Genomic DNA, 12,325 nt, shown 5'->3' with positions numbered 1-12,325 from the left:
TATTTACTCTGGAAATATCTGGAATTCTTTCACCCTATCTTGTCCTCTGGGACTCCCCACCCCCCTTCCGAAGTAATGATATTAATGTGGGGGGAGAGGTGGCACAGCCAACAAAAACGTGAGATAGAAAGAAGTGCCTTTCTATATAATGGTATACTATGGGAGAAGAAGGAAAACAAAGAAAAAAAAAAGAAAATGATAACTGTTTTCTCTAAGACTATTATCTAATGCGAAAGCAAATAGTCTGTAAATCAGCTGACAGAAGGGGATTAGAGAAAAGACCTGAGATTGTCTTGATTTCTAGCAGCGCTGTCTCTACAGCCAGTGACGAGACACAGGGAGGGCAGCCAGGAGCATTCCAGATGGCCGGGGAAAGTGGTCCTCTTGGGTTACTGTAGGGCACTTGGGCCGCGGGAGAGCAGGCGGCCTGGTAAGGCATCATTAGGGAGCCATCCCGTCGTCCAGCCTGCACCGGAGAGGGCGAGGCCCGGAGGAAGGCAGCCCGCGCGCCCGCTCGCGCGCCCCAGCGAGCAGGGACTGCCCATTGTTAACATATACTTGACCTCCGTGACCCCTGCACAACACAGAAGTCTCCTACCTCCACGTCCTCTCACCCTGCCGCGGGCCCTCCCCCCTGCACCCAGTAGCAGACCCGCGGCCGCCTCCCTCGCGTGCGGTCGCGGCGCCCCGGGCGCGGGCGCGCGCCGGGGCTGGCCTGGTGCAGGCACTCTCCGCGCACTGTGCGCGGCGCTCCTGCTCCCCTGCGGACGCCTGCTGCCCTGCAGATAAATGCGTCTTCTTCCTCGAGAGTGAGCGAGGGCTGGCGAGGCAGACGCAGTCGCCGCCTGTGACAGTGGCAATTCCCTGCGCCCCACATCACATTTGTCTGCCATAGCAGCAACAACAGAAAAGCGGTGGGAGGTGGGAAGAGGGGAGCAGAGCTCCGCAAGTCCAGGGTTCTGCGTGGAGGCTGCGTTTGGCTAGGGTCCCCGACCCCGGGCGTTTTGCACCGCAACTCTCTGTGCGCAGCGCGGAGCGGCAGCCGACACTCCGTGGCGCGACTCCGAGGCTCTTGGCGAGCGCTCGTGGCCGAGTGGCTGCGGACACTCTGGCCTCGCAAGGGAAGCCGCGCGGATCCCTTGCCCTCTCGCCTCGCGGGCGGGCCAAGACGACGCGAAGTTTTACTTGCAGCTCAGAGCCGGAGGCGGATGGTGGGACTCTCCGTCCCTGTGCAGTGTAAGTGCCTGCGGGAGGGCTGGGCTGGCGGGCGGGCGGGCAGCTGGGAAGGCCCCTTGCCATTACTATTAATTATTATTCTGATGGCCGTCATCTTCATTTGGATTATTGGGCCGAGAGCCTCCAGGCTGTACTTGTCGCTCAACTAGGTAGGGTAGGTCTACGTAGCGGGGTAAAGAGAAACATCGCGGTGACTTCAGCTTGCAATGATACTGAACTTCAGGGGTCAGCCAAAGATGGCAATTTTTCATGTCTTAGATTTCCCGCACTGTCTTTAATTTTTTTTTTCTTTCCTCTCCATGGTGACGTTATATGAGCAGGAAGATGAGCGTGGTTCCCCACCCCACCTCCCCATCCCAACAAAACAGCTGGTCAGGGTGCCCACGGTGCATTTGGCAGGTGGCCCTAAACCCGTATAGTGGGGTTTTGTTCGTTTGTTTTTTTAACTGGAAAAGGCTCGTTTCGATGGTGGAAAACTTAGCACTAGGAGCAAGAGAGTGGAATCTTAACTTCGAGACCTGGCTGCGACTAGGGTCGGGGTCCTCTTAGCGACATTCAGGCTCTCTGCGCCTGTCTGCGAACTTTCCCTGTTACTTCTAGGCGTTTGCGGTGCTGGAGTGGTAAGTCCCTCGCGCGCGGGCGACGGCGGCGACCTGAGCGCCTCTCAACCTTCAACGCTGGGGATCGGTGGGCAGCGTCGCTCCTATCCGGACCTCTACGCACTCGGGGCCCCGCCGCCCTATCCCTGTGGGTGTTCCGGTCCGGGCCCGGAGGCTGTGTCTGCCTCTCCTGAGCTGGGAGCTTTGCCGCTCCCGCTCGGCGGAGCCCAGACGGGGAGCCGCGTCCGGGGAATTTTTTCGATGTCCAGAAACCCATCAGGTGAAGCCCTTGAACGAGGAGAGAAGCGTGCCGGGTCTCCCGGCCCACCGCTCTCTTTGAGAACCTGAAAGGACTGGGGTGTTTGGCGTACTCAGATCCCTCTTCAGAGGCGGACCCAGCGCTGGCCAGGACTCCTTAAGCAAATACGGTTATGTCGAAACCAGACGCTTAAATCCATTTTTTTGAAACGTTTTTTTTTTTTCTGGTAAGGGCTGGCAACCCTTGGAAAAGTTTGAGTACTATGATTGCGGGAAGTAATATGTGAACCAAGACTGTTACTAAAATTAGCTCCCACCCCCACCCCAGCCTTTCAGTTTGGAGGATATGGTTGGGGAGCCTTGCAGCACTTGGTCTCCCTATTCCTTCCAAAGAATAGTGGAGAAATCCTTTGAGCATATCTTTTCTTCAAGATTGGGCACCTCAAATCCCAACGTGCCACAGCCTGGCTGCAGCTTCCTGGAAGAACCTGCAAAATGTCACTTTAAGTAATAGCTAGATTCCCCTTGGAGGAGGTTCTGCAGACTGGTCACTAAGGCCAGGGCGAGGCAGTGAAGACCAGGAGAGCTGGAGAGGCCACCCCAGATTAACTTTATGTGCTTAATGTAACTCTGAGGCCCCTTGCAGTTTTAACTTCTCTTCCTTTAATTAATCTGCCCAGGGCCTGTATATAAATGGCTGTCCACAGCTGCTGCAAATTGATTTATCCTCTGATAAAGGTCGGGTTGCTGACCAAAGCATTTTTTTTTCTGCCTTCTATGTGAACTGCAATCTGTTTAACAGGTTTTTTTCCCCTCCTAGTCTCCTTTTAAACATCTGTACCGTTTTTAAGTGCACTCAGTGTCTTTTATCATCATACCCCTCCTTTGCAGAGAACAGAGTGAACTGGGTCTGTGCCCAGTGAGTCCAGACTTACTAGAATACAAATTGACCAGCTTCTCTGTGATAAATGGTTTGTTAGTGTTGGGGCCTCCTTTTAGTTTATTGCAGCATTTTGCTTTGACCATGGGAGTATTCTGTTGTGCCCAGTTTCTCCTGTCACACAGTTCCTTAGAAAAGGTCAACAAACACCATTGTTTCTTAAACCAACATAGTCCCAACCTGGGTGTTTATGTCAGCTGTGATATGTACAAGCAGCAGCAAATTCATATTTCTATGGATTTTGATCCCTTGTTTATTCTGAAAATGTAGTCTAGTTTTTACATTATGGGGGCTTCCAGGTAGCATAGATAGGGCTACCTGATTTCTTTTTCTATCTTTTTCCTTTCTTTTACTGATTGTTATTTTTTGAGGGAAGTCTGACAGTCTTACCCAGTATTAATCATGGAATCTTAGTTTGACCCCAGGCTTTTTTTTTTTTTTTGCAGCCAGGATGGATGTTGAGGAAGTTGAAGTCCATCGTCCATCGTTGTATACTTTTATTGTATTTAGCATTTGGTATTTCTTTGGTTGATTCTTTCAAAAGACAAAATTCCAACCAAATAATCAGACTTATTCTGAGTGCATGAAAACTGACTTTATCTAAGACTATACTAAGATAACTTTATGTTAAAAATCTTTGTTTGAGCATAACTAATTTTATTGTAAACCATTTAGACAGCAGTCACTTTATTTGAAAAGCTAAATATTGAGTGGGAGAATTTGAGTATGTAGTTTCTCCAGTGTCCGGTTCATACCTAAAAGAAGCAGTGGAGAAAGCAGTCTATTTTTTCTTTAATGTTTGGACAACTCAAAACAGACCAGAGGTCTTTGAAATGATATTTTCCTTTGTAGACTTAGTCTCTGTGACCCACTAATACTTGCTAATGATTTGATTTTAAAATGGTCCTTAAAAGACCTTTCTAATAAGAAGCATTCTACTTGCAAAACAATGGTAACTGCACTATTGATTGTAAGTTGCTGGAAATAGTATATAGGACTGCAGCTTTTTAAATATTTTTAGTTTTCCCTTTCTGAAGAAAAGTAAAATATTGCTGGTATTTGATGATGAGCTCTCCCATCGAGGGTGTTAGTCTAAATATTTGCAAATACAAGAGCACTTCAAATTTTTCAAAGAATTACATAAATGTAAGGTGTCATTATCATTTATTTTATTATAAAATAGAAGCTTAGCAAAAAACAAAACTTTAAAAAAAAAAAACATTGAAAAGGGATCAGGAGAAAGCAGTGCTTCCAATAGGAATGCTGGTCAGTGGTTGTCAGTTTAGGACATGCTTCACTGTCAAATCCTGTTTCTCACTTCCTTGATATGAACATCAGCTGACAGGCACTGAATGCAGAGCACTGAGGTTTTATGCAGGCAGCATAGCCCTTCATAGCAAAGCAGTCTGAAAAATTGGCACCTGCATGATTTGCATGTGAAAAAAAAAAACGAGTCAGTTTCGTTTTACTGGAGTCTATTACTGTAAGTTAGTAAGTTCAGTGAGAAAAGCTATTTATTTGTTGCCATTTGGACATTTAAAAGTTCTTTGTTTTATGGACACCTTATTCATCCTATAGTGATTTACAGATTTTATTGATAGCAGAAGCAGGAAGAAGTGATCTCTGGCTTTATAAAGGTTATTTATTATGGAGTGGAGTTATTTTTAACCATGTGCTTACAGAGTGCACTTACATCTCTAGTTAATTTTCAAATATGCCTTAAAATGATGAACTCATACATCTTTCAGAATAATCTATAAGAAGTTAAACAAATACATGAAATTAGCTAACATAAATGTCCTTTGAAAACAATCTAGGATTTTAAAGTTATACACTTTAATAACAAGTTAAAATCTGTAAGAAAAAAAATAAACCTTTCATACTTCTAAACTTCAGGAAAAATGTTTCCTCCCACCTTGCTTGTTAAAAATTGTTTGTCACTGACATGCCTTTTAAAATATCATATTTGATTCTATTTATACAAAATAACTATCAAATGTTAAATCAACTTCAACACCTTTACTTTATGAAGCTTAGAGTAGTATTCATCAGTGGGAAAATTTTATCCAGCATAAGTTATTATCTAAAGAGATACCAACCAAATTCACTTTTTTACAGCTATTAATATAAGAGTTCCTAAATAATGTTTAAAGAACAGTGAACATTTTATTAAAGCAAACATTAGTTCAGTTTAATGGAGGTAATTGTAAGTGATAAGACAGAGCAGGTTATCTCTGTGTTGTTTAAACAGAAGGAGCTACTTTGCACCATTTCCAGTATCCATCTGTAGAAGAGAAGGGTTTGCACCTGTCTGTCCACACTAATTATAGATTAAGGCCAAAGAAATGAAATTCGAGGAGGTTTTCAGCTAATGAAATCCATACTGATTTTATTGTAAATGTGTTTTATGTAAAGGGGGCGATGGCTGAGTTATGAGTGAATAAATCGCTATGTAGCTGCTAGGCACTTGGTTTTGAAGCACAATTCTGCTGCATTAACCTTTGATATTAAAAAAAAAAAAGAAAAGACAAACAACTTAGACATAGATGCTAGTCTTGTTTGGCATCCATAACTACAGTTTAGTGAGCAGTAGTGAGGTTTGGTGTGCAATTTAAAAATGTGTTGTAAAGCAACTTAAATGTTAAGAATATTCTAATATTTTGAAATGCAGATGAAGTAGAAGGTAGGTTTTAACTTATGTACATAAAACATCAGAAAATTAGAAAATCTTTTTCTTGTTTTCTGCATTTCAGTTTCACATACATGAGAAATAAAGTAAAATGAGTGAAGAATGTATTCTGCAATAAAAGGTCACATGAATGTCTACCACATCTGTTTATAGTAATTATGAACATAATTAACATAAGAATTGCAAATGAAATAATGACAAGCTGAGCAATGAGATACTATGCCATAATGGTCATATGTTGGAATTCTCACATTATATCACACTAGAATTCTCATACTCAAAGAAAGGAAGAAAATGCTAGATTTTTATCTTAATTAATACTTCAAATTTATCTGTCTGGGGCAGATGGACTTCTTGCTTTTATAGGAAGGTAACCTATTATTAAGTAAAGAACGAGTTGAAATTAAGATTTCTTGTGTTCATGGACTTTAGGACAGCTGTGATTATAGAAACCACTTTCTGTTGTACACTTATTCTGTGATTATAGTTCTTGATTATTATATTGCTTTTTTTTTTTAATTGAAAGCTTTGCAGCAAAGTGTTTGCTTTGGAAGAGAGTCACGGATTCTTCCCATTTGAGAATTGGTTGATCTTTTCTTTAACTGGGAGTCAAAAGTCAATGAACAAACAAGGTGATAATAGAAATACTCTGCTTCTACAAAATAAGAACATTGGCAGATTAGCTTTTGCACAGTTTTCTTCATGTCTTCAGTATTTGGATGCTTTTAAAAGAAAAAAATGTAAGCCTTTTCTGGATTTCGAAGTACTGCATTGTTTTGTTTGTGTTTTTTTAAATAGCATTTTTTTCAAATAGCATGTAATGGAAAAATCAGTGGGCATTTGTAAATTGTATTTTTTTCTTCCTAGAGTTGTGTTGGATTTGTAGGCATTTGCCATGTAATCTGTGTCCAAATTGATCTAACTAAAATGTAATAAAGGGAAAGGTATGTGTGGTTACATTTGGTTACTCTGAATGCAGTTTTTTATAACAACTAGAGAAAAAGTGAAAGGTAACCCTTTATGAGAAATAAAACGATACTCCAGAAATCTGTTATTAAATTTAAAACACATAAGAATGACAGATTATCATCCATTCATTCAGTAGAGTTCACTCAATGTTGTAATATTCCCTGCCAACTGGTTTACTTCCTACCTTGTACCCTTCTCTAACTATTGAACCTGGTCACTTTTTGAAGATTCATGAAAAAGAATTACCTGTACTCTTCTCAGTGATACCATGAGGTTTTCCACATTATTGGATTACTGGAGGATTGTGGCAGACCCCTTTTTATCTGACATTCATTGCTTGACAAGATTTTTCACACATGCCCTTCACCCTCCTATGCCCAGCTTTTTTTCCCCTTTGCCTTATCTATCAAATTTCCTTTAATTCTTTTCTTGGGGTGGGAGCATGGTGGCGGAGATCTACTACTACACATAAAACTATTTTTTGGCTAAGTGTTTTGGAGGAGATTGTTTGATTGAACAATACCTCTCCTCATTTTCTGAAGGACTTCAAATTTTTCTCCTTTGTGAGGCCACTCATCTATGTTTTCTCTCTACTGACTATACTCCCCTCACCCCTACCATTTTGTCCCTTTATAGTGAGACCCCATACATAAACTATTTTATAAGTTGAGATGTCACTGCAGCTGGGGCGACAATACATACCATGAACAATTATGCAGTTTACAGGCTACTTCATTCTGAACTCACTCTTCATACTGTAATGAGAGTTTCTTAACCAAGCTTCAGAGCCTTGAAATACAATGCAACCAAATATTCTCCCTCCCCCAATAAAGTAACCTTATTTGCTGCATTATCTGCACTCTATTAAGGATCTGATCAGATATTCAGATTGTCTGATTGGCACATTTAAAAGTAAAAAGGGGCTCCCATGGAACTACTCAGGTGTATCTTCCTCCTAAGCCTGATGGGGTGGAAGATGAAATCTGGTCTGATGGAGGAGCATTAGTTCTGTTGTTCTCTGCTTGATTCTCCGGCTCTGGCTCTGGGTGGGTGAAGAGATTGATTGCCTCACTGTCAAATTCCTATCTCCAAAATAGACTCTCAGATGTACACATAAGAAACTCTCTCCCCAACACAACTTCTGGAGGTGTCTAAGAGTCACCTATAGCTAGCTACCAATCACAAGTGGTCCTTATCACAGGGATCCTGGCTGCATGAGTCTTCTGTTGCTACACATTAAAGCCAAGGAAAAGGAAAGGTTTTATATCTGCCTGTGTCCATCTCTGTATGCATGGATTTGTGGTGCGTGTAATTAAGGAGTATTGGGATCAGCAAAGAAAGGGATAAGACCTCCCACTTGAGGTTGGTCTGGAAGGCTGTGTAACTGCTTTGAGGACTCAGCTAGGCTTGTTTTGCAAATTGTGGCTATTTGGATGGAGGTAAGATGGTGAATGCCTCATTGTTATTCTCTGCCAAGAAAGAGCTCTTGATCTCCCTCTGATCGAACCTCCAAAATATTCAGGGTCTAGCCCTGGAGTAGGGAAATACAGTTTGCTAGTCTGGATTCCTTCCTTTTTCTCAGAATAGGGCCAGATTTTGGAATACAGGAGACCCCCGCATGGCTCTTGCTCTCAGCCATCCTTGGGGTGCCTCACCCCCATGTGCCGCTCCCCATCCTGGGGCCTGAGCCCCCACCCCCCCATCCCTTCTGGTTTCTTCCCTCCAGTCAGTCTCTTCCCTTTCTACCTCCCGCTCTCTCCACTTTTCCTCCCTCTCCCGCTCTGTCTCACACGCACCCTCTGTTTATTTTCCTGCCTCCATCTGGGCCCTGCTGATACTGTAATCACCCTGATGCACGTTGGCTTCTCTCCTCTCCCTTCTGCGCTCACACACTCACTCACACACAATGTGCCATCCTGACAAGGTTTTTACTCCTGATAAGCTCCGTTGTGTGTTTAATGAATACAAAGCCACGGTCTGGGTGCCTCCTCGGCGGCACAGCCTCTCCTGTGCTCCTTTGCCAGAAGGTAATCTCCGTAAACAGGGAGGGGAGGCGAATGGGGAGGGAGGAGGGGTGGGAAGGATCATGGGGGAAGCACCAGGAGGCTGCTTTTCTCTTTCCCTCTCTCCCTTTCCAAAAGATTCAGAAGTCGATAAGACCAGGAGAAGTGAAGATGTAACATGTTATCTGTCGCTCCTCTTAGCTGGCAGAGAATTTACATTTAAAGATTAGCAGAGGGAGAAAGAGAAATCTGCCTTTTGTTGTATGGGTGAGGAGGAGGCATCAGCCCTGGCCTGGCCGCTATCTCCCATCACCTCTGCTATCCAGACAGGATTTACTGAGGTGAGATTACCGGAGAGCCTTATCTTTAATTGGGTTTAGTTTTGCCAGTCTGAATAGGTTTAAAGTGACTCGATAAAGGAGGACAATAGATTATGTATTGACTGAATGCTGAAGCCTTTGGATGAAGAGGGGAGAGAAAAAGCTGCTTAACAACTTGATTAGTTCATTTATATTTTTATTTTAAAAAGAGACTGTCTTTGGTGCAAGGAAGGGCCATAGAACTTACGTGAAAATGGAATGATTTATTTCCTCTTCACCCTCACCCCCTGCCCTTCTCAGCACCATCTCCCTTATTTTTACAGTAATTTCATTTACCCCTTATTTAAAAGATTGACAAACTGAGCAAAAAGGGTAGAGGCTTTTGAAATTGATCACTGGTGTTTGGTTTTGTGTGACTTGTTTTGAAAGGGTGATGAATTGAACATACTTGAATGAGTAAGAAAAACAAATGAAGCCTACTTTTAATATGAAATTAGTTGCTTTTATAGTATGGTTTCAGCTAAGTCTAGAGGAAAAAAGTCACTGAGTCTGTTAGGCAGATTTGTATTTTGGATTTGAACTGTGGAATTTTTTTCCTTGGAGTTATTTTTTAAAAAAGAATAATAAAAATGTTTTATTGACTCATGAGTGTATTTCTCAAAATTATAGTAGCAACTTTGGAAGGTTCTTAAAATAGATAAAAGTGGGAAAAAATGATTGTTTTGTCTCCTACACCTTGTCAAGATAGGTGTTTTCATAGGTAAATATGATCCAGTACCTAGAAGTCTAATTAAAATTTGTTTAAAGCGTGAGGGGCATGTTTCCTTGTTGACAACAGCAGATCGAATGAGTAAGACAATAGAGTCCCATTATTTTACTTCCATTGACTGAACATATTGACATTTCAGGTTTGCTGTTGCCTCAGTGAGCATGATGAAGCACTGAAATTCACAGACCAACTGTCCACAGTGGCACATGTATTACTGTATGTCATTTCTGCCTTCAGGCTACCTTATCACTGAGGCAGAATCGGGATGGACATCCTGGAATACTTCAGAATTGGTAGAGCTCTGTTGGCTGAGGAACTGACAGGATTTTTTAGGAGCATCTTTAATTTTACCCAGAATTGGGTGTTACAGAGAAATGTATGTAACACTTTTATTTAAAAATCTGAGAAGCAGCCTGGCAACCATATTTTATGTATAAAAATACCCATTGTCAAGATTGACCTTTACCTTCTCTGGAGGTATTTGCAGTGAATGGTTGGTTACATCATTTAAATGTTTACCAGTTTGTTTGTGGGTGACATCTGTTTTTCCCCAGTGTGGAGTACTCAAACATCCAAGCACCTGCTTAATCTATATCTGATAAAGAACCGCGAGGCCCCTTCCGAAATAGGAACTGACTTTGACTTTTGTTTGCTGTTTTCTTTGGTGGGTGGAATACAAAAGTGAGATGTAGATATTTTACACCCACGTTCATGCATAGACAGTGATATGTAAAGATAAATATGTGTGTGTTCCCAGCAGTGGTAGAGAAAATACTAAGTATTCCTTATTTTGCTTGGTCTTTGCATAATAAAACTAAGTATTGGGCAGACATTGAGTCAAAGAAATGTGAATTATACAAAAAGTGAATATGTGAAAAATCAGAAGGGACATAACATTTTTAAAAAGTTTAATGACAATATAAAACTATTATGAATATGCTGTATACACAGCAATTGTTGCCACCAAGTAGGCAACTGATTGCCCTTTACAGCCTTTAGAACAAAACTAGTCCTTGATACCATTTTCATGAAAATGTTAGGTTTTTATTTGATCAGCAGGTGCTGTTGGGATGAAAGCCATGTGTAAATTTTCAGAAGGCCAAAAGTGTCAATTCAGAAAAGGAAAGTGATAAGAGAAAATGCAATCAGTTTTCCTGTTTTCATTTGTGCAGGATTTGAAGAGCTGTTTTGTTAAACTGCTACATCTGCTCCAATATGAATATTGAACTACTTCCACTAAAAATAACAACCTATAATTTGGAAGCCACTGCAGTCTTTTGTTAATATGAGTGGGTTATTTAAAAACAAAAAAACAAAACAAAACAAAAAAAAGACAATTTTATTTTTTGACAATCTCTTGCCTAATGTGCATTTTCATTTGTTGGCACTTTTATCCTCAGCAGATACATGGTATTATGCAATTAGGACTTCAACTTGTTTGACTATGAAAGAGGTTTCCATAGGCAAAAATCTAGTAATATAAAAAGAGTTTGCACAAACAAAATTTATTTTAAAATAACCTGTTTAAATACAATTATTTAAAATGAGATAGTTATTCTTCACATTCTCTAATGCTACAATTTTTTTTAACTTACTGCCAACTGTTTACAAACTTAACACTGTTCCATTGCATACTGAGCATCCTGTGATTTATTTCACCTTTATTTAATACACCTGCAAATGTAAGTTGAAACTAATCAGGTATATTTCACCTAACAGGGCTTTCAGAATAATTTTTTTCATGCTTAAATAAAATGATTAAATTATGCTTGAGTGTCTGTATACAAAAGCTTTAGCTTCTATATTACTGTTAATCAAGTAAGTTTTATGGACAGGGAAAATACCACATTAGAGAAAAAAAGTGGTTGCATTTTACTAGTGACATTACTAGGAAAGACATGTTTTTTTTAAATCATCTAGGATCAATTAGAAAAATAAGTCTAACACATCTTACATAATAGTAATATAAATAGTACTTCATCATCCCTATAATAAGAAAATAAATGACACTGCTATCCATTTGACACTGGGCATAGAGTTAAGGTAGAAGGAAGACTGATGAAATTTGGATCAGGTTCAATATTGACTCTATTCATAATTGCAGTTGCGTTGACTTGTGGCTATAGTAATTTGTCCAGGGTAAGATATGATCACTGCTTAGGATCAATTAGAGGCCATTTAGCTTGTGGCTTCACACTTGACTTGCCAGACACACTTTTCACAGATAAACCCAGAATATCTCCAGAATGGATTAAGGGGAAGGCAGACATTGTGACACATTAGAATATTGCATATTAACAAATGCAGTGTTTCTTCCGAAACGCCAACTCAAAAGAAGAGGTAGTTTGAAGAATAGTATTGAATGTGTGTACTAGTGATTACATATATGTAGCCAACCAAAAAATAATACTTTTAAGGACTTTCTGATTTGAAGACAAATTTTGGCATGCATATTATGCTGATATCTTTCAGAGACCTGGGCAGCCATGTATGTATATTCCCTGGTACAAGCACCGAGCACTTTGCCACCCTCAAGAAATGA

General features: G+C 40.8%; 1 protein-coding gene across 6 annotated transcripts in view; it reads left to right on the top strand.

Annotated features, from left to right (window-relative positions):
• The first annotated feature begins 724 nt into the window (after positions 1-724).
• RUNX1T1 (RUNX1 partner transcriptional co-repressor 1) overlaps positions 725-12,325 on the top strand; it is a 168,022-nt gene continuing 156,421 nt past the window's right edge. For 2 of the 6 annotated variants that reach the window (XM_033126509.1, XM_033126504.1), the window contains exon 1: positions 8,837-9,035. Coding sequence is in view for 2 of the 6 variants with exons in the window: in XM_033126503.1 (XP_032982394.1) it covers positions 8,598-8,718 (121 nt within the window). In the remaining 4 variants the exon portion in view is untranslated. Of the gene's footprint in view, positions 1,237-8,409; positions 8,719-8,836; positions 9,036-12,325 lie in introns of those variants that run through there. The other 4 variants (XM_033126506.1, XM_033126507.1, XM_033126505.1 and 1 more) reach the window with 4 other exon arrangements.

This window comes from Rhinolophus ferrumequinum, chromosome 14 (genome assembly GCF_004115265.2).
Source record: "Rhinolophus ferrumequinum isolate MPI-CBG mRhiFer1 chromosome 14, mRhiFer1_v1.p, whole genome shotgun sequence".
Lineage (NCBI taxonomy): Eukaryota > Metazoa > Chordata > Mammalia > Chiroptera > Rhinolophidae > Rhinolophus > Rhinolophus ferrumequinum.
Note: the sequence above shows the minus strand (reverse complement) of the source record. Positions and strands in the feature narration are given on the sequence as shown.